We start from the raw sequence: 23,456 nt of genomic DNA on the forward strand, positions 1-23,456 counted from the left end.
AATGGAATACCGCGTTTGAATGACCGCCGCGTGGATTCGTGGGTCGTAATGGGATGGGCGTCTTTCTGTTGGCGTGGCGGTGGAGGTTTGGGCACCTCCACCTTTCCGCCGACCGCTGGTCTGGCGGTCTGTTGTGGCGGTCGGATTTTCGGAGGTTTGCCTTCTGCGGGTCAGAATGACCGTGGCGGGTTTCCGCGACCGCGGCGGGATTATGGAGGATTTCTGACCGGCGGTAGGTGCCTTTTACCGCCGAGGTCAGAATGACCACCTAAATGTTTTGTTAACTTGCTGTGCAACTTGTGAGAAAACATTGACAAAGCCAGTAGATTCCGCCTACGCAAAACCTATTGGCTTTGCCAGTGCTTGTTTATTTTAGCCTTAGTTGTTCCAGCCAACAAACAATTGCAAAATTTAACTATGAAGCAGTTTGACACTGTTACGCTCTCTGTATCTGAGGAGCGTTTTCACAGCATGGTTAAATGATAGTGTATCATAGTGAAATATTAGGAAAATCCCTGGATTATTTTACCTTGGCATTGACAACAATCTGAGGTTTTCCAACTTGGAAAGAAGTGCTGCAGTGTTTATTCATTATAAGACTGGGATAAGAACTCTTGGATGCATTAAGAATTACCCATCTGTAATCTATCCAGGTGTTCACTTATTAAAGATTTCCAAAATCATCTCATGCCCTTTAAATGGGAATTAGAGAAAAATGCAATACAATGTGTCTGTTCAGTTTTATCGTAGACTCCTAAACCAAGATGTAACAAGAGTTGCTTAAGTAATTGACAAGAAGTGGTGATATGCAAGTTCACTACAGAACCCCACATTCGAAAACTTCTGCCTCTACCATATCCAAAAAGAACATCACTCATGACTTCCTACCCTGACAGAATTATTCCAGCCAGGTGATGTCTATATCCGACCACCCTACAATCCTTCTCATCCTTTCCAACAGAACAGCATAGTGTGATCAAGGGCATGGAATACTGCTAACAAATTTAGAAGAATGAGTAAAGCTGGACCACCTTTATCCATCATTTAAAAGACAGTCTTGAATGTCCATCACTGCTGTCTGAGAGCTTTTGTGAAGAAAGAAACAAATATTTGTTAACTTCTGAAATGGCATTATCTTCCACAAAATCGAGTAGCTGAGACGCTGCTATCATTTCCCAAGGTTTCAACTGCCAAGATTAATTAGAGCTATGTCTATAGTTCTCTGAATTAAACGTATCCAGTGTTGCTTTTTTAATATACATGGTGTGAGCATGCCTTCTCCAGAGATTGAGTGATATGGCAGGTCCTATGACATTCATTTATAATATCACAAAAATGCCAGGCCTACTTTCAGGAGGTGGCTTAAGTGCTTGATGTAACAATTACAGACTCTTGCAGGGAGACTTCTTAAAATTTGAAAATGTGACCTTAACACTCGTACCTCAGGACTTTCCAGTGTGTGAGTTTTGTCTAATGAAGTCAGAATTCTCTCTCTAAGATCTTAGGAGCGCAAATTTTGTTGACTTGCCTCGCAAGAACCTTTATAGAAATTTCCAAAATTATCAGCAGGGGATGGACTTGTGAGACTTTATAAATCTATGCTTCATTTTCCTGAACTAAAAAATTGGAAAGAAAAGTCTTAGCCACGTAAGAATCTGTGGTCTATAGTACTACGCTACAGATGACCTCCTTTGCTATATCCAAACAAACTAACTAAAATGGGATTGTGGCTCACGCATGGCAACATTACTGATAGGTCATTGATGCAGATAAGGTGCAAATGCTTGTACCTTCTTCATGTTAATGAAGTAAGCAAATAATAATTCTCTCTTCTTTATCTATTAAAGACGTGGGGTAGCACGTGGTATCTGTGTGTTGAATAAAATGAAGAGAAGGTACAAAAAATGTACCTCACCTATGTCACAGAAATACATTCAGGCAGCCACCCCTGCTTGTAAATGTGCTTTTGGCCAAGAAAACAGCGACTGTACCAGGCAACGAAAGATATCATAAGTATATCATTGGATATTGCATACCTCTGAGGGGTGCCTCTATTTTGCTTGAGCTACGTTTTTAGAATAATTCAATAGTATGTTGTTTCACTATTTCATTACAGTGGTAATGGGTATTGGAAAGTCAGACCCTTGTGGTAAAGTCACCCCAATGATCTGACACCACAAAAAACACATTAGACCCCATGCCCCTCCCTAACCTAGCCTTAGATGATGTGTTGGGGAAGACCTCAGGGTATTATGGCAGTCTTTCGCATCACAATCTGTTATATTGTTTTTCAAGTTGAAGATAGTATCACACTGCAAGTAAGCAATCTCTTTACAGAAGTTTCTCTGTAATTACAGATCTTCAGAGCATGTCAGCTTTTAAGCAGTTCCTCTGTATGGAATGTGTCAAACAGTAAATGTCAAATACCTTCATTCAGAATCAGGTGACATCTCTTGGCAGCTAACCGATTTTCCCTAACAGCCCACAGAAAATGTTCGGAGAAAAATGCAGATGCACTTAGACTAAGCAGCTTTGGTGTTCAAGTTATTTACCTATAGTTCACTATTAAGGTCCAAATTACAAGTTGGACGATGCAGGAGTGCTGAAATTACTAAGTTACTGGCAGTCGTAGCTTGCAGGAGTTACAGGGGGCGAGGCGGTGCACGGGGTGGGATGGAAGATTAATAAAAGTTTAAAAATACATTTTAAAAAAACGTGCTGCCGATTCTCGTTGTCTCAGTACCAGGCAGGCACAGGATCCCAGGCTGCCCTTTGGCCGATCCTGACGCTGCTCAAAGCAGCATTAAGATTGGCTGGGAGTGCCCAGCCAGGGCACTCCAAGGCAGACTGGGAGCCTCTGCCTGCTCTCTCCAGCCCAGCAACACAGTGCCAGGCTGGAGAGAGCACAGTGCGCATGTGTGTTTGGTCGGCCCGAGACAGCCAACCAAAGCTCGTCAGCATATAATAAGCAGGAAACGTGTACACCATCCATTTTTGGGCTTAGGCCTTTGACCTCCTGCAGCAACCCGGGCAAGTCTGACAAAAATATTGTGAATAATATTGGTGCCACACGCTACCTTAGCGCAAACCATTCTTTATAGGAATCTTTTTTGACTGTGAGCCACCCGTGTCTAAAATGACTTGGGCCCAATTTTGCGAATGCAGGCCCTGAAGGAGATTTAATATATTCAATTCAATCCCTAACTGTCTTTACATATTCCATAGCAAATTTCTATCTACCAGATCAAATGCGGCGCGAAAACCACAAAACAGCAGTGCAGGCTTCCTTGCATTTCCATAGATTTTTTTGCAAAAGACCATAAACTAAAGCAATGATCTATTGTCGAGTGCCCTTCCTTAAATCCGCCTTGTTCTACCGATATCAAATCGTTTTCCTCTGCCCAGTCTTTAATTAACCCCAGCAATATCTTTGTGAATACATTTTCACCTACATCTAATACACTTATCAACCGATAATTTTTAGGTTGTGTTGGGTCTTCCTTCTTATGGGTAGGTCTTATCACAGCCCCCTTCCAATTCTCTGGAAAACGGCCGAGATCAAGAATCTTACCAAATGTATCATTAAAAAATGTAGACCACCAATCAATATTTTTTTTATTATTATAGCGGGGAGATTATCCGGGCCTGCCGCTTTAGTTAGTTTAAGTGCTGCAATAGTTTCTTTTATTTTTTGTGGGGCAAAAGCTAATCTCATATACTCACCCATTTTCCTAATGACACCATGTCCTTCATCAGTGCCAATACCATCATACACGATAGACAGATATTTACACCAGTCCTCTTCCCCAACCAAATTCCGCGTGGTTCCTGATACTTTCCCCTCCCTTACCAACTGCCAGAAACCCCTAATATTCTTTGTTCTTATCACTTCAATCATTGTGTCCCAATTTTTGTTAATATATTCCCGTTTCTTTTGTCTTATGAGTGTTTTATATCTCAATTTTGCCTGACAGAGCTTCAATTCTATGTCGGTAGTAGGCCTTTTCCTTAATTCCCTTTCTAATCTTCTAATCTTTTGCTTTTTATTCCTACATTCCCAATCAAACCATGCTTTACTATTTTTAATCTTATATTGTTCTCCCTTCATCTTTCCCACTTGCTGTTTTTTAAATTTTGTGTTTAGGCAATCCACCATTACGCAATGGCCTTATTATAACCTTTAAACACATCTCTTGGATCTTCCTCCAATGGAAAGTTTGGATAGTTAACTATCAATTCATTAAGTACTTCTAGACTGCTTTCTGTCAAACGAGTCGTTATTCTACGAGGGTACTCAACTAGTGCTATCACTGCCTTTTCTCTTTGATTTTTATCAGTTGATCGTATTGTTAATTGAAGTGGACAGTGATCACTGCCCTCTATATTCTCCACTTCGAAATCCTGCACTTCTCCAAAGGACCAAGCATTTACAAAAGCATGATCAATGGGGCAAATCTGATTGCCTAATCGAAAAGTCTGTTTAGCCGGGCGGTCCTTCTTCATTCGCCCATTTAGACAGAACATACCTTGGGATCCTAAGGTTCTTACTAGGGATAAATCACGTGCAGAGCATTCTACTTTTGGGAAGATGCTATTTGGAATTTGTGCAATTATCAATAATTCCTTATACAATTTATCAATACTATTGGGGTTAAGTTTGTGATTAAAATCTCCCAACATTAGGGTCAGGTATCCTGGTTTACGAATACTTAATAGTTCCAGATCTTCCTGAAACAGACCCCGCTGAATATCATAATCATACATTTTCCCCAGATGTATATATACATTAATTATTATTAACCGTACGTCTCCTCCAATTGCATTATAGAGATTCACCTGGCCTGCCAGTAACCACCGGCATTTAGTCTCTATCTCTATAAACTTACTTGCTATTCTTGTTGAGGCTAAGGTTATTAGACCGCCTGATGGACGTCCTAACCCTTGCCGTGTTGCTCCCCTGAAGAGTCTCATGAAACCATTGACTCGATCGGGTTCGTCGCACAGCCAAGTTTCCTGGAAATACACTATATCATACTTTCCAAGCTCTTTTTTAAATAGGTCTTGTTTTAAATGCTTTTTATAACCTCCCAGGTTCCAGGAAAAGATCAAATGGCTGTGCGGCGAGCCTAATTCCTAGTCTACGACATTTAATGCGCCCCTCCTATAATTATCACGAGGTGTACAGAGGGCTTAGGACAATTCCTCCACTGTGGGTCATCATTTCCAGTAGCAACAGTTACACTTAACCTACCGTTGTCTCCATCCACACACCTTCTTCAGTTGTTATTGTATAACACGTTACATTGCACTTGGTTAGGGAACAATCCTGCATGACATATAAGGATCCTCCCTTCTTGAATCTCGCACCCTAACTCTCTTTGTTATACTAATCTTATACCCTCCTTCCCTAATTCCACCTCTGCTTGCAGTACCAAATGTCTAATGCATTCAGAGTAGAAGAGTGCTTTAGCCACCTCTTCCCCCTCCGTGCTTAATATGAATCCAATTTGCTTTATGTCATCTGACTCAATTTCACATAGACTTGGACACCGGGCCATAACTTCTAGGAGACGGGTATGATTCAAGGGTTTTAGCTTTCTACGCCTTTTCCTCCCAATCTCTCTTCCCCGTGGAGCTAGATAGATCCACCTACATTTACTTCTGCTAGGGCTCTCCCACTCCCTCTTTTCCTCGAGGTCCTTGGATTCCATTATTTCCATCTCCATCCCCACAGCTGTTCTATGAGTAACATTCTTCTTTTTTTCTTGCTGGCTAACTTCTCTTACTTCTCTGATAGGTACTTTTTGAAGCGTGGCCCCTTGCTCTAGGGCTGCAACTTCCCACCCTTGTCCTTGCTCTATCCTTGGGGTATTGGCCTGGTCTATCTTTACCTCGCTCCCTGCAGAAGGTTTCCTCCCAACATTCCTTTGTTTACTCTCCCTACTTTGCCTCCTACAACGAAGTTTATAGTAACAACTAATAAACCCATAACCCTTCCTCCCCCTTCTATGATTCCTCTTTATCACCAGCATTGGTTGTTAAGAGACATATACTGATGCTTCGCCTAAGATCTGTATTTTATCTATTTCCCCTCCTTCATTACTGGCCTCCCGGGTATCATGGATATCACGAGTATATGTTTCTTGATTTTTTTTTTTCTAGCACTGGGCGTACTAGCGTTGGCATACTGCTATTAATACATTTGAACTCTGCTGTAATCCCTTGCAGTTGATTTTTATGTACTTTCTTCAGACTATTGTTTACAGTCAGTACTTCCAAGATCGCTTGCAAAGTCTTCTGCATTAGGAACATTACCTCCAATAACGATTCAGCTGGTACAGCAGTAGTATCAAAGACAGATGCAGATGCGGAATGTTTACCCAAAATAGGTGACGATGATAATATATCCAACTTTTTACTTCCTTCTGCAGTGCCCCACCAACCTCACTCCAAAAATCTCCCCCCTCACCAAATCCAGCTGTATCATCTCCTCAAAGTTTATACTATCCCTTTCTTGGGGTGAGATGCAGGGGGGTGACGATTGCCTGTGTTCCACCAACCCCTCACACTCGCCACCCTCCTCTGTCCTCATCACTAATAAGAAGCCCTCTGTTTGCAATAAGTCTGAAATCGGGAACTCATTCCTCTAAAAAAACTCAGAATGCTCCCTTACACTCTGATTGGCCTCGACCATATTACTCCCCTTTGATAGGTGTGATGTGTGGTGTTTTTTTTTTTAAATATCGCCCCACAAAATCTTTAATAGATGTTCCAAGTGGAGTTCCTGAGGATCTTTCATGATTATCCCTGACAGCTCTATCCGCTCTACTAACTCTCGAGGCCTCCTCCTGTCCTGATTCAGATAGCTGAAGTGCTTGCTCCCCTCCTCCTGCTTGATCTCCACACGGCGGTGAACCTAGCGACGGGCATTCCTCCATGGACTCCCATGCCTTAGGGCGTGGTTTTGGTCCCCTTTTTCCACCGCCACCACGTGATTTCGCCTTACTCGCCAGCATTATATATATCCCTCCTTAGGGCGATACTCCCCACATAAAACCTCAAAAAGGCACAGGGATAGATTACACCGAGGTCTAATTGTCTAATTATAGCTGGTGACCTTCTGGGGGAGTTTTTTTTCCAAACTTCACAGAGTCTGCAGTAGCCTGATCACCACAAGGTCCTTCAGCAACTTGCTGCTCCTTGTTGCTGGTTAGAACACTGATACGGGGGGAGGAACAGAGAGCACAGAAAAAACACAGAATGGCCTTACTCAGAGGCAAGACTGAGACCACCACATCAACACCAGCTCCACATCATGACCCCCAATAAGCTCCAAGCCAAGCCTTGCTCCAGCCACAAATGGCCTTGAACACCTCCAATTTGTCCTTTGTCCTTTGGTTCTAGCCTTCCTTCGACGGTAGCCCAACAGTTCTGTATATATATATATATATATATAGATATAGATATAGATATGTTTAGATCTATAATTAAAATCCTACCGCAGCTTCATGGGCGCTTCATGGTAGCTGTCTAGTCATAGGCTATGACACGAACTCCAGCAGAACTCGAGCAGCCTCTACCTGCCCCTGGCCTCCACTCCTCTCCTTCTCCTGCCCTCCTGTCCTCCACTCCCTCCAATCTGTTTGCCGTGGGGGCCTTATTGGCTGAGGGCTATGGGGGAGGGCACAGACAAATGTGATGGGCGCCAAGCCAAAGCCCCAGATACACTCAAATGTCACTTTGACGTATGGCAGAGGGGGCTTTGGGCTCTGGGCTTTGGAGGCTGTGTGGGGCTATGTCGGCGTTTTAACAATTGGACGTGACTGAACGCGTGCTTCCTTAGCCCCTTAGGGGAGCACTCATTCTCCAGACGTTCTGTCGGCAGGTCCAGTCCCGGCTCCGAGGATCAGAAGCTCCGGAGCTCTGCTTGCCCTGCTGTGCCTCACAAGCCTCTGCGAAGCCGAAGCTGACTTTCTGCACCTCTGCTGTGCCTCCAAGGCAACAGCACGTCCATGGAACACCTCCCTTGCAGAGTAATGCACTGCAGTGGTGCACCGGCGGCGCAAGAGGCTCATAAATATGCCTCCTGGAGGCTTACCAGTCAGTGGCTTCTTTGAACAACGTACACCTCTCCTTTGATTACACGGCTAGAACATCCCCAGCAGAAGTCCAGAAGTATCTTAGAGATTTTTCATCCCTGGGAGACTCTGTGAGCCCCTCCCCTCCCAAACAAGTGGCTTCAGAGGACAATTCACGCTACTCCCTGACTGGCCTGGGCAGAGCCAACTAGCAGTGGTGGCCGCTGCTCTCTTTTCACTCACTGTGAGCCTTTGTGCAACACATTTCGATCTCTCTCATGTCTGCTACAGGCATAGGGAAGTTTAAGATAGGATGAAGTAGCACAAAGGGGCACAACCCAGTGCTTAATTTGTAAATAAAAAGGTGCTGTTGCCTAAAGCCCCCCTCTTAAACATGCGGCTGCTGCAATTAAATGGGTGAACACGGAATACTGAGGAGACCTAATCCTGAAGCCATCTCGGGCCTCTTCAATCCATATAAAGCCACTCCCTGCCCCTTCAGCTCACTCTTGCAGCTTTCTAATTTCTCCCTTTGTGACGCTTTTTCGTTTTTCCCTTTCTTCGTCTTTCCCATATGTGTCTTTTGCTCGCAGCAAATGCTTGAGGCAGAAGAATAAGCCCCGGTCCTCAAAAATAAATGCCGGTGCTCAGCACCGGAAACAGCAAGCACAAATTAAGCACTGGACAACCACACATCGTAATGGCACGTGCACTGCCTATGAACACTGAACCTGCAAAAACATATCACAGCAGAAGCAGTTCACCTGAATGTGAGCTGACGCACCAAGGCGGGCACTGTAGCAACGCACCCTAGAATTCAACTGCCCTTTGTGCATGGCAGTGAACAATGCACGCGAATGAAGGAGCAACGTCTCACTTCATAGCGCTGGCATTTTAACAGAAGCCCACATACGAGCATAGGTATAACAATAAAGTACAATAAATGGAAAGGGGATGCCACATGTTGTACAACTGTATAAGTGGCAACGTGTTGCACGTTCATGTCATTTCACACCTGCCTTGCAGAGGCCATGGCCACATGGAAACAATCACGAGCCGTACTTCTTCAAAGGATAAAGGCGCAGGCGTTGCTGGCGGATTTATAGGCTGAATTTTACAAATAATTCACCGTGCTCCGTGTCCCAAGATCCTCAGTGGTGCTTGATGCAAACATATTGAGAGGAACAGAGTTTGGAAAATATAATTTCTTACTAAAGCTCAGGAAACTCCCTCATAACTGAATGCAAAATGAATGAAAAATAGTGGGCGGGGGTACATCAGAATTTCGTTAAAAAAAAAAAGTGCCAACTTTTTTGAAGTTTTGCAAAAGTACTTAAACAACGGACTTCACTGGGACAAAAACAAGGCGCAAATTAGTAATAAAGGTTTCGACTTCACACAATGCAGCGCTATCCGCCGGGCTATATTTTTATTACGGTCTTGCATCGGTTTGGAGACTCTATTGTAATTTATGTCTTTATTATGGTAAAATAGAGCTTTGGCGCAGTACATAAAACCGCTCTCGTCTCAGCAGAAGACGGCAGGAGAGGTGCCAGTGTAGCAGAGATAATAAGCGTTATTAGGTAATGCGAATGTACAGCACAGAAGGACCTTGTGTGTTCCTAGTCGAACATTATCCCGATGACGTCCATTGATGAAGGCGTATGTTTGCAGGATATGCTCTGAAGGATCTCATGTCCGGGATTACCTCAGTTAGTGCATTAAAGCTGAGCAAATACAAAAACACAATGAACGCTACATGCGTCCTGGTTGCCCATCTGTTCAGGAACAAGGAAATGGCATTTTATCACCCTTTTGTCTACACCCAAAAGCTGCAGAAGAGCCAGAAATACAGGATTACGTGCAAACGTTTGACACAATGTTTCACCATTGCTTGGCCTTGCCGTAAATAATGTAGCTGCACTTCCTGGAAAGAATTAGGTAAATACAGGTGTGCGTGGGCGAAGGGCCCTTCCGACTGCGGCTTTTAAATTAGGCCACAGAAGACAAATATGAGGTGTGGTTGCTATAGGAGAGCCTGAGAGGTAAGGTATTATGGTTCTCCCCCTCTCAGTGGCAGTCAGGGTACATGGCTTTTACCATATGTTTCAGAAAGTCTAAAATAGGATCCACTTAAGAAAGGACCTTGAATAAGCCAAATTGAAATTAGTCTGTTGGCATGGAATAATGTAGTGTAAGGTGGATTTGTAGAGAGCTGCTTGTCACCTGGGAGGGTATCCAGGCGCTGAGAACCTAAGTACCTAACCGAGTGAGTGGACGCGACTTCTTTTAGAGGAAAGGGACAATGGAAGACGGTGTATATCCACTCAAGCACAAAATGTAAAGGAAACAAGTGACAAGAGTCTTTATCCAACCCTGTTTGATTTCTATATGATGCGGAAGACCACTTCAAAGCCCACTCTCATATATTTTTGTCTCTGAGATCCTCAGGCACCAAAGAGGAAAACACTTCCAATATTCCCTTACTAAGGAGGAAGGCCAATCATAGTTAGCTAGGATCAAGTCAGAGGCATCCAACGAGTGTTACCAGAAAACTACTTCTATAGCGCATGATGTCTCTCAATTTGTATTTGTATATATATAATAAATTCTATGGGGAGAGTTTACGTGTCCAACTGGTCTCTTTATTTGAAGGTTTTCATCAGTGGGAGTAGTGGCCTGATGCTCCTTGAACTTCTGATGAACTATTGTTATTTCCACTGTACTGCACAGAAGCCATACTGACCATATCCATATCATTTTGATTGGTCAAGCTTGACACTTCCTCTTCTTATTCTTAATAAGCTTTGGAATCTGAACCTTTCTCCTACTTTACATGGAGCTCAGCAACTTTAGACTGTCTCTTTTCAAGTTTCTTGTCTTTTCTGTGATACTCAGTTCAGCTACTGCTTTTGTCTGTAAAGTACTTCACGGTATGCCTACTCTCCCCAGAGTCCTTTGAGGAACGGCTATCAGTATATTCCTGCCTACTGCTCTCTCTCCCTTGAACACATGTTTTGGTGAAGACGCAATCCATGTTTTCTGTTTAGAGTTCTATTACCTTTATCAATCAGTTGGTGCTTTTATTTTTTGAGATCCCTCTATCCCAACCATGGGTTTGAGTTGCCGTTTTGAAAGACGAGTACCTAAAATGTCTCGATATATAGAGGTATACATTTCTGAAACAATTTTAGGTAATTCCTCAGGTGACAGGGTAGCGAGAATGCTGCTTTCCTCTCAATGTTACTAGGAGCTATAGTAGAGGCTTCATCAAAGTTACCCATCAATGTTATACCAAAACAACCACTGTTCATTTTGGATTTGTTTCAGAGTATCTAGAAATACCGCAATAGAGAGTGTTCCATTTGTAATAGCATGTGTGGTAGCATGTATGACTGCTCATGAGTTACAATCTTCAGTCATGGTACCATTCCCTCGGCAAGGCACTTAGCTAATATTCCATGCTTATCTTGGTATTGTATGAGGATAGACTGTCGCTAAGTGATTAGTTTAAAGAAAAATCCAGGATGGGATTTGGTCTTGTTTTTGCCGGCACTTTACCTATTATTGCAGTTGTAGACTGCAGACTTACTGTTTGTGGTGGAGGTCCATTTGCGACTACTTGAGTCCCAGTATTACTCCCTGCTGTCTGTAATACATATTTGCTTAGGCCTCTATGCACAACCACTAATTCTTGCAAAAATTCCCTTACCTAGTTTACATTCAAATGTTATTTATCTGGGAGTGGTGCATATCCACTAACAGTGACCATGTAGGTCACTAAGGCTTAACGGATCCATTGTAACTGGTTCAACACATTCTTCATAATTTGAGGGGGATCCCGGACTTTCATATGGTATATATCATGTAGGAGGTCAGTGGCAGACTTGTCTCTTTACCTCACCCAGATTTGATAGTGGTGATGAATGCATCACTTCTGAGCTGGGGAGGCCATCTGGGAGAGTTGGAGATCAGAGGCATTTGGTCTCCAGTGGAAGCTCGACTCCACATCAACTTGTTGAGGGTGATTTGCTTAATGTTGAAGGTTTCCTGCCCACCATCAGAGGAAGGATGATGTAGGTGATCGCAGACCACAGCACTGCCATGCGGTACTACAACAAACAGGAAGGGGTGTGAAGACTCTATTCTTCTGGAAGTGGCTGGACAGCTACTGAAGTATTCTGGTGGTGAATCACTTGGCATGGAACTATAAATGTCACGGTGGACGGACTAAGCCGCTGACACCTAGCAGACCTTGAATGGCAGTTACTTCCTTGAGGTGGCACAGAGCATTTTTATTGATCTTTTTGTCAATGTTAAGAAAGCACAATGTTAGCATGTTTGCACATTGGAGTTTCCAGGAAAGCTCTTTCTGAAACACAATCTGCCTAGAGTGGAGCATGGAACTCCTGTATGCCTCTCCTTCTCAGAGTTCTGGAGAACATTAGAAATGACTTTGACCAGGTCATACTACTGGCGCCAGATTGGACCAGGTGAGTACGAGTTAGACCTCACATCCTTGGTGTGGTATTCCCCCAGACTTTTTTTGCCTTCACGCCCCTATTTTTGCTGAACTCATTTTTTTGGCTATAGGTCTCAGGGTCTGTCCCCCTACTAATCAGCGCTCTCTCTTAAACATTATAAAACTGGTATACATCCAAGAGACACATTTAATTTACTTGTGTGTCCCTAGTAAATGGTACTACATGTATCCAGGGTCTGTACATAAATTGCCATCCACAAAAGTAGTGCTATTAAACATCTCAGGCCTCCCACTGCAAACTGTAATGCAGTTTACACTGCCATTTTCATGTGGCAAAATAAACATGTTGCCAGGTCTAAACCTTCCTTTTTAATACGTATATGTCTCCCCAAAGGTAGGCCCATTAGGCTCATAGGGCAGAGTTAATGGTTTTTGAAATACAGGACATTCACACGTAAGTTTTACATGTCCTGGTAATGAAAAACCCCTTAAGCCATCTTCACTGTAGCTAGGCTACCTCTTTCATAGACTCACACTGGGTTACCCAATTACACTTAATATGTGATAACTTCAGTTTGGGAGCAGAAAGCTAAATATTTCCTGAACTAATTTAAATTGCAATTTAAAATACCCTTTAAGGGTATATTTGGGTTGTATGTTACAACTCTGAAAATGCCACTTTTAGAAGTTGGCATTTTCCGCCTAAATAAAATTTGCCTTTGTGCTAGTGCCCAGGGTAAGATGATTGTGAATGGCTCTGCTGCATGGTGATGTGTATTCCTTCCAAGCATGGAGACAAAATGACCTTAGGTATGTGGCAGGGTGTTCCTTTCCTCAGCAGCATGGCCTCTGGGTTGTTCCTAATCCTTCCTGAGCGTAGTCTGAGGGCTTTACACACCCATTCCTGACTTCTGAAGCTGCATGCTCCGACAGTGGCCAATGCAGTGCACTGCCTTTGTCCCTCTAGACAGATTACAGCCAAGCCCAGATAAAGGGAGGAGGTTAGGCAAAGAGGACATTCCCCAGCCCCAGGCCGGCACTGAGTAAAATAATGGCACCTTCAGAGCCTCTCATCAGAACACTCCTGGACATGCAGTAAATTCAGAAGAATGACTGCTCTGCAGTGTGAAGAAGGAAGATTGAACCTGCTTGCCTTGAACCCAAGAGTGACTCCAAGGGTCAATCGGTTGACCTCCTGCTTGAGCAATAGGGACACAGCAAGCTTCCAGGGCCTTCTTTGCAGCCGCCCAGCTAGCCAGTACCAAGAGGACATGCCGGAGCCCTGCTACTGGCCTCTGTTGGAGTGAGTTCTGATCCCTACGAAGTGCATTACAAGAGTGTACTCCACATACTTCAAAAGTGCAAAAATTGAACCGCAGATGAAATTCCCTTAGTGTTGGGCTCTTTGGAACTGGGCTTCTTGTGTCAGCAATGACTACTGTATCTCCCACCAATGGAAAGTTCTGACGGTGACGTGCCCTTTCGTGGCAGCAACGACTGTCTGTGCCTATTGCAAATATGAAGTTCCAGCAGGGATTTGCTTCTCATGCCAGCAACAATCTCCAGCCCCCACCTGCATGCGGTTCCAGCTCAGACTTCTTGTGTGGACTTGGAGAAGATAAACTCTTCACTGCACTGAAATGAACCTAATTGTTGTATTTGACCCATGCGCCATCGCGGTTGGCCTGAACTTGCGACTTTCTCATGGCCCAACACATCCAGATAACAGCAAGTGGCTCTTTGAGCTTTTTGGTACTATTTTGTCCCGAAACTACAAAAATGTATAACTCCAGTTGTGTTGATTGGATTTTTGTCGTTTTTATGTCACTTTATTTATTAAGATTATCTATTTTTCTGAATTGGTTTGGAATTTTTCTTATGTTGTGTATTCATTTTATTACTGCTTGAGTGCTGCATAAATACTTTACACATTGCTTCTAAATTAAGCCTGACTGCTTTTGTGCCAAGCAACCAAATTGTTAATCACAAGTTTATTTAGTGACTTTTGTGGTTCACCCTGACAAGGACTGTGTTTATTACTTGAGTGGGGCTTTCACCACTCTCAACTAATAGCTGACTTTCTTATAGTGTGGTTCCCAGAATTCCTGGGCATGAGCATCTGTCCTTCGATCAAGCTATAGCTTTTGGAGGATCTTTGGTCGCAGGAGGACAGCAAGGTGCTGTTCCCAGGTCTGCCTATTCGCCACCTCTATGCTTGGAGATTGAGCGACGGCAGTTGACCTGATTTGAGAGTCTTCTGGTGGTCGGTGGTGAGGTGTCCCTCTAAAAAACTGGTTCACGCCAGTCTTTGAGACAAATATGTGGCTTGGTGTAGTACTTGCTAAATTGATCTACAGCATGCCAAGTTGTCTGAAGTTTTGATTTTTGTTTTGACCTTGGCTCTACACCGACCTGTTTTGAGCACTGTTGAAGGCTATTTGTTGGCTCTTTCAGTTTTTGTGAGGTTGCTGAATCAACCTTCTTTATTTAAACCACCTGTTCTGATGAGATTTTTGTATAGCTTGCAACACTTATTTCCACCAAAATCCTTTCTGATGCCATAGTGGGACTTGAATTAATTTCTCACTTTTTTAATGCACACCTCTTTTAAGTCACTGCACAGCTGTCCATTAAGACTTCAGATTTTGAAATGGTCTTTCTTATCGCCATAATATTGCTAGGTATGTGAGCGAGGTGCAGGCTCTTTCTGTCAACCCACCCTATATACATTCTCCACAGATAGGCTGGTGTTCAGGCCCAGAGTTTTCTTTCTGCTGAAAGTGGTCCCTTAATTTCATGTCAGACAGGTAATCACCTTTCAGGCATTCATTGCGCCACACCATACCTGTATGGAGGAAGAGAGACTCCCTTTTTTGTACCCTAACAGAGCACTTAGATTTATGTAGATTGCAGCAATAAAGAACATTGGATGGAGAATCCGCTTTTTGTGGGGTTCTCTGGGGCAAAGAACGGCAAGACGGTACAAAAACAGACCATCCCCTGATGGACTATTCTCTATATCAAAATCTGCTAAGCACTAGCTAAAAAGCAGCTCCCAGAAGACTTTCTGGTTCATTCCACCAGACCCCAAGCTGCTATCACTGCGCTGGCATGATGAGTGCCTGTCCTGGATACCTGCCAAGTGGCTAAGTGGGTGTCAGTACATATGTTGACAAATCACCTTTGTCTCGACAGTCAGGTCCATCGAGAGGGGGCATTTTGCCCACTTGGTCCTGCAGGACGTTTTGGTCAGAGCCTCTTCACAGATCTAGCACATGGGAAGGTACTAGTATGGTATCTATTCACAAAGGGAGAAATCTGAGGTTAAAAGTATCTATCACAAGAACAAGTTAATTACCTTTGGGAATGATCTTTCATGTGCTTACTCTGTCTAACTGTAGATTTATCACAGACTCTCCCACCTGCCTGTTGTGTGAACTGGGCTTTTTTTCCATTTCAAAATGTCCCAATTTAGAGATCACTGTTCATGCCAAACTGACAATAGACTCTTTGTCTGAGGGATTCGACAGCATAAGAAAGCAATGGACATCAGCGTGTGTGGGTGGTGCTTAAATGCTGCTCTGTCGTTACCAAAGTGGAATGACGTCGGAGTGGAGCCGCGTAAGACCACCAAATGGCGCATAGGAGTACTACTTGAAAGTTTCAGTCCAATACTTTAGGAATATTCACAATGTGAGGAATCTGTGGTTAGAGTATCCGCCAGAAGTATCGTTACTGAAAGTAAGTAACTTGTGAGTAACGATATTAATTATGAAGTTCATTATTACACAGTCAATCCCTTAATGTTTATGTTTGTATGTTTTATAAAGCACAGCTAGCACCCCTACTGGGGCATTTTGGCACTAAAAACAGGTCATAAACTTAGCCCCAATGCTCCAATTTCTATGAATGAGTTTAAGGAAAAAGTCAGGTCTTCAGCTTTCCTTTTAACCGCAAGTAATCAAATTCTATGTTCAGTTCATTCGGAAGCCTATTCTATTTCTGTGCTGCTGCTACTCAGAAAGCCAAATTTCAAAGTTTTATTTACAAGCTGATTTTAAAGAGTGAGAAAGGCAATTTAGCTTGAAATGTTGTCCAAGAGGTGAATGGTATGGCTGATACACCACCTTGCATGGTAAGTAGAAAGATTTAAACAACAATCTCTCCTTCATTGGAAGCCAGTGAAGCTTGGTTAAAACTGTGCTAATATGAGAATTCCATTGTGCACCTTTGGCTAATCTTGCTGCAAAATTCTGGATTATTTGCAACTTCCTTATTAAATAGTCAGAGAGGCCCAGGAATATGGAACTGCAATGATCCAGTAGTGATAATATAAATTATTTTGAAATTGTAGCCTTTTGTGGTGGTGTAAGTACTTCCTAGACTTTTTACCATTGGTTGCAGGAAGGGAGGCAGCCCTAGAGTATCTGGCCAGAACCTAGATAGAAGTGGGGTCAAATGTTTCACTAATCCTAGAATGTCAGTTTTTGACCCATTCAAAATGGTTTGCTCATCCAAGTCTGGACTTTCTCTAAACATTCCCTGAGAGTTTCTGTTGTATTCAGATTGTCATCATTAAAGCTGGCTATGATCTGTGTATCATCTGCTTGTAAATAGAATTCCAGACCAAAGAAGTCAATCAATTGGGATAGTAGGATTAGGTACAAGATAAACAACTGCAGTAACAGAATGGAACCCTTCGGCACTCCACAAGTGCTATATCTCAGTGAAGACTCATGTGACCTTAATTTAACTCTGAATTACCTGTCTGATAGAAAATACTGGAACCATTTTAAAACTGTGGTCTGAATGCCAATATTCCTGAGGGTGGGAAGTAAGAGCTCATGACTCACAGTATTAAAAGCCACCGTTATATCCAGCACTATTAATGCTGTTTGTGTGTCCTTGTTTGGCATTAACCTTAGTTCATCTTAGTTTAATATTATTGTTAGTTTATTACAATATTCTTCTCCAAACCCTATTTATGTGAGGTACAGAAAGTTGTTTGTCACCACATACTTTGTTAATTGTTGGACTACTGGTCGTTCAAAGATTTTGCTGATGAAAGGTAGATGTGAGACTGGTCTGTAATTTGAAAAAGCTTCTGGGCCCAGGTCTGCTATTCTTAGCAGAGGTTTTACATATTAAATTTTTAGTTATATGTGGGACTGACCCTTTTTTTAAAATGAATTTGAACTAACCGATGGATACAAAGTTAAACTAACCAAGAATAATATTCAAATTCCAGATATTTCTTTATCATGTTGAGGAATTAAAACGCATAAGGACTTTGCTGTAGCTATGAATATAATCTTTTGATAAAGTGTTATCTTACTGTAACAAAAATAAGGAAATTCCGTCTACTGTAGAGCATTTCCCCTAGTTTTTTCAAGGGACTGTACTTTTTCTTGGAGTAGAGTCCCTTAAACACTTTTTTAACTGCATTGTTTTTTTTGTTGTGTTGCACAAACATCTCATACAATTCTCTGAAAAATTCCCTTGTTGCTCAAGCCTAGCTAACACGGTTGAGCCAAGCAACCTTGAGCTACACCCGTTTACCTAAGTGGAGTGAGACTGTGAAGCACATATCAGTAGATTGACTTCTCATCTGAAAACCTCCACAAAAAGTTAAAAATAGTTTAACAAACAACTGACAATGGTATCTTGACATCTAGGTACTTGATTGGCAAACGTCTTGCCTATTAGCAATGAGTAAACCAACCACCATTCACCACTACTTGCATCAGAATCAACACATGTACACAAACACTCATCAATACATTTACATGCTAGTTAGATACAAGCCATAATTACGAAATATATAATTTATTTTTTAACATTGTGCAGGTCATAGTTTACAGTCATTTATCCAAAGGTTAAAAGGCACTTAAACATGAAAAATATTTTTAGAAAATAGATTTTACTGTTGATAGTGAAAATAGGCAAAATAGCACTTTGCATATCAGCACAGATGCTGTAATGTCATAGAATAGTAGTTGCTTACTATTTAAAAAAGCACAATATGTTACATAAACATTGTCTGCTTTCCACAAAATATTCTTCAATATTATGATGGTTCGAATGTAGCTTTCTAGATTTCATACTTCACTTAATCTGCATGTGCAGTGCTTCTGATATAATTGTTATTACACCGAAGAATAAGTAAATATAGAACACAACAGAAGGTCTGTTTTGTACTACAAACACTTTGAATACTTCGAGGTTTGCAGTTACAACAAACCGAAATTGTTTTTATGCTGCAAACCCACTAAAATTTAAGGTGTTAACACTACATGCAGGGCGCCAATTAGCAAACACTGTACGAAGAATGTTTCTCAGTCGCACATTAAAGGAATGACTCTAATCTATATGATAACACCTAGCCTTTCTTCTTAGTGCAATAACAATCAATGAGCTAGCAGACTAGAAGAACTCATTCATTTCACTTCATGTTGCAAAGAGGTCTCATAAGCGCAGTTAAACAGAATAAGAAAGATATTGCAAATACATCAAACTGTCAAGGACTGTAGCCGAATGCTATTGATAAAATATAGAATTATAGGCAACAACGTCAACCAACATGCTCGAAGAAAGTTGTCATTTTTTACAGAACACTGGACTGGACTGGGGTGCAAATCTATACTTGGATGCCCTTATAGCAGTCATCTGCCTGGCCTTGTCCTTAGGTTTCAATGCTCTTTCACTTCAGGACAGTTTTGTCCTTTTTACGCCCAACACCACCAGATTACTGTGCTTTGTATCTAAATGTAGATATTTTCCTTCAAAGAATACCACACCCTCAAAAAACAGAAATGGCGATGCCCTTCTCTAACTGTGGGCTTGCCTTTATTCTCAGTGGAGTTGTATCCCAGGAGTGGAGGTAGAACGTTGATTAGAGCTTAATATTTTAATGGCACAAACCAACGACAGGCAGCGAAAGACAGTTAAAATCAATGTAAAATATGTTGGGTGTGACGATCTAGCTTGATAGTGCATGTTGTATCTAGTTTCCAGAGTAATAAATACATGGCCGCACTATAGTGTGACAAGTTTAGTTAAATCAGTACTCAACGGTACAGAGTAAAAAAATATACTATTTCTGTTTCCACTGACACAGTAAATAAATAGATATTTAATTTGATGTATCTTCGTAACATAGGCCGCTTGGTGGTATGTAAAACTTACATGAATAATCTATATTTTCCAGTTAATTCTTAGTCTGATCCATACATATTCATTAGTTGACATGTCCTGATCTGCTGGCCTCGCCCCTGGAACATGCATCCTTTTACTTGATTATTTCTCGAACAATCACGTGGTAACCCACAAAAGAAAACCACAAAATGCACCCAGGTACTGCTCTGGTAAGATGTGACTTGCATTTTCAAAAAAGCTTGTGTCAGATCAGCAAATGGTTTAAAAAAAAAAAAAAAAAAAACAGTGATTTTCCACTGGCCAAGATAAATACGGTTTAAGTATGCAAAAAATACAAAACCTGTAAGGGTACATAAAAATAAATATTATGAAAATGCCTTCATGTATATTATTTACACATTCGGTTTAAGTTAACCAGAAATAACTATTTACTGAAATTGATCAATAATGATTATTACTAGGGATGGCTCTATAGAAGAAAGGTTAGATTACATTAGAGGTCTGATTTAGAGTGCAGTTACTCCATCAGCGTGATGGGTTATTACTCTGTCGCCCTTGAGGACTAACCTCACTCCAAATTTAGAGATTTTTTAATGCCCCAGTGGACATCGCTTAAACTGGCAGGATTCTCCGTCAAGGAGGATTCTGTCAAGTCACTAAAAGTGTGCTGTTCGTCTCCCTCAACATGAAGGAGCCCTTCAGCCCACTTTCAATTTCATTTTTATTTTCAAAAAGGAAATTACAAACCAGAATTTTCCTTCTGAAAATAAAAAGGTAATACCCTCTCCTCGCCTTGGGAGTTTTCTCCCATGGTGTAGGGGTCATTAAAATATTTTTACTTTCACTTACTGCTTCGTTTTGAATGGCCAAAAGTGAAAGTAAAAACTTACCATTCATTTGTCCACTCTACAAAGGGTGGGCAAATGGCAAAACCTCCAACAGCCCTTACTACGTTGGGACGTAGGAGGTGTACGTCAGTGGTGGAGTTGGAGTTGCCTCTGCGCTGACATAATAAAGGTCCATCTGACTCTAAACGAGGCAGGTGGACTTTCAGTACAGCATAAAGTGTATTCTGTCATGTTGCAATGAAATCCCCTTTCCGCCACACTCTAAATCAGGCCCCAAGTCTTTTCAATCAACAACTTCATCAACAGGAAGAAAACCAGAATGAATTATAATATACAACTATAGATAATTTGGGATTGCTGCAGAAACAGGCAACAATTCGGGGTGGACGGAATCTTTAGTTCAACCAGAATCGGAGGAATTTGGTAATTCCATGTAACTATTCTAACGAAGAATTACTGATAAATTCCACTGCTCTGCTTGCGAATTACCTACTTTATTCTGCAGTAGTTTTTAAACAGAGGGACAGCTCCCGCTTACTCCTGTGTTCAGAAACCAATGCATAGCACTTGGCATTCTTACATACTCTGCAGTGATTAAAAGTTAATCAGTGCAAAGTATGTTAGGGCCCAATGGGGTGGGCAGTAGTTTTTAAACACGGTGGGAAGAGGAAGCAGTTCTTCTGCTTTTATAAACCACTGCATGTCAGATATCACTCTGCACCCTTACATACTCTGCAGTGGTTAAAGGTTTTTAATCCCTGCAGTTTCTAAATGTACAGAGACTGCTCCCTCTTCACACCGTGTTTAGAAACTACTGCATACCCCTCGGCGCCATTAGATACACTGCAGTGATTAAAACTGTAATCACTGCAGAGTATATATGGGCGCCCAGAAGCCGTGCTTTTTCTTTAAGCAAAATGCATCCTTGCATCAATTTTTGGAGGCAAGGGTGCGTTTTGCACTATGAAAATAGCACTAAATGCCCACCCAGCATCGCTATTTTCTTAGGCAAAGTGTATCCTCGCATCCATTTTTGGACAAAAGGGTGCATTTTGCACTAAGAAAATAGCACCAAAGGCAAACTCCGCCCCACTATGTTCTAAGGCACGATGCATCCTTGCATCCATTTTTTCGATGCAAGGGTGTATTTTGCGCTAAGAAAATAGTGCCAAAGGCCTACTCCTCCCAATCATGGAATTCTGTGGAAATCTGATGCAATTTTTCATATAATTTTGTGTGATTCTGTGGAATCAAACTCCGCAAATTCCGCCCACCTCTAGCAATAACGCAGACATTAGAAATATTTTAAATCTTATACTTGACTCACAGAGGCTCTAAACCTTGAAATGGTTTACAGTATTTTTTATCTCTTCCTTTAAAAAAAGAAGCAATATAAAAAGCTGAATATGAAATCACCCGTTAACAATGTAATCATATATTCCATTAAAGGGTAAACAGTTTTGACATTTATGAATCATCTCGGCTGTACAGTGAATGCTATTCAAAGACTGTTGGATAAGCAAGGTGCAGGTTCCATGGTGCCTAGTATGGGAAGTGACAAAGAACATTTGCATTTTCACCCACAACTTGTAGTTAATGGTTAGCAGGCAAGCTATGTTGCACGCCATGTATAACATGGTTCATTGATCAGATAACCCTTCCTCTAAAAATCCAATGCTGTTCTTGAAGTCTGATCTTGATGCGCATCTTCGGTTCATAAACTTGTACCCATTCATGAATGCCAATACTGATTACAGATGCAATACTTTTAGGCAATGTCTTTGGAGATTTTGGATTTATCAGCTGTGCCATCTTTAATTTGTTTGCTGATATTGTCAAGTAAGATGGGATTGTATCTGAATTTGTATCCATATGGACGGAGGTGGTAAGTGAAGTATTCCAACTCATACATTTTTGTAGAGTCAACATAGTGGAACGACACTGCCAAATCTGAACAGCACCCAGGACCCTGAAATGAAAGAGAAGTGTTTCAGGAATATATCATGGCAACAGTTATTTTCCACAGTTTCTAGGAACATATAAATACGTGTTTATTGATGTTGCATCATGAAAAACGTTATTGCACTCTTTCTATACACTAGTGCAAGTACCATCTTTAACTTCTTTTACTAGACAATATTTTGCAAAGAAACAGACAACAAGTCCACAATAGCAGCCACCATCTTCATCATTTAGTTAAAATGTCTCCCAAAAGATGAATTCTGTAGATTACCAAATCTAAAATTCATCCAGTTTTACGGAAAATTTTCGGGAAAATAAAATTTGACCTAAGATTGCATTTTAAATTACAGATTTTCAAAAACATTGGTTAAAAGTCTTCGGCTTTACAGGCAGTTAATACCAGAGGAAAGTGCATTAACATCGGCTTGAAACATCAGTCAGTTGTGAATTTGAAGTATTTCTCAAACTGTGGAAATGACCCTTAAGGGATTCAAAACCCACTCCAGCAATCTGAAGGGCAACACTGACATAGACTTGCGGGAACACTGCAGAGCTGCTTCCTCAGTGCAGAGCTGGGTGCTACCTATCTACCTCTTAGAAGACTCCTGGAAAGGACTGACCGGCGCAAGAAGCCCCGACACTCTGGATATCATGCCTAGCCTTTCGGCACCCTAGGTGCCGGATCCCAAATGTTTTGCTGCCAGACCATCTTGCAACTGGATGGTGCTATGGTGCTATGGTGCAGGCAGGCCTCAATGGTGGCTGGTGATCGGAAGAGTGGATCTCCATGGCAGGGCAATGACCGGTGGCACGGGGGGGAGCTTGGACTGCTGAGCTGGCTGGCACTGCCTGAAACCATACACAGCCACCGCCTTATGATAACTGGGCTGCAATAAACTGACCCCCCCCCCAGGAGAAGACATCCAACAC

General features: G+C 41.9%; 1 protein-coding gene across 1 annotated transcript in view; it reads right to left on the bottom strand.

The window, feature by feature from the left end:
* Nucleotides 1–18,371: 18,371 nt before the first annotated feature.
* C1GALT1 (core 1 synthase, glycoprotein-N-acetylgalactosamine 3-beta-galactosyltransferase 1) overlaps nt 18,372–23,456 on the bottom strand; it is a 123,845-nt gene continuing 118,760 nt past the window's right edge. Inside the window, exon 5 of the mRNA XM_069211729.1 lies at nt 18,372–22,533. Coding sequence (XP_069067830.1) covers nt 22,333–22,533 — 201 coding nt within the window. The 3' untranslated portion in view covers nt 18,372–22,332. The remainder of the gene's footprint in view (nt 22,534–23,456) is intronic.

This window comes from Pleurodeles waltl, chromosome 10 (genome assembly GCF_031143425.1).
Source record: "Pleurodeles waltl isolate 20211129_DDA chromosome 10, aPleWal1.hap1.20221129, whole genome shotgun sequence".
NCBI classification, from domain to species: domain Eukaryota; kingdom Metazoa; phylum Chordata; class Amphibia; order Caudata; family Salamandridae; genus Pleurodeles; species Pleurodeles waltl.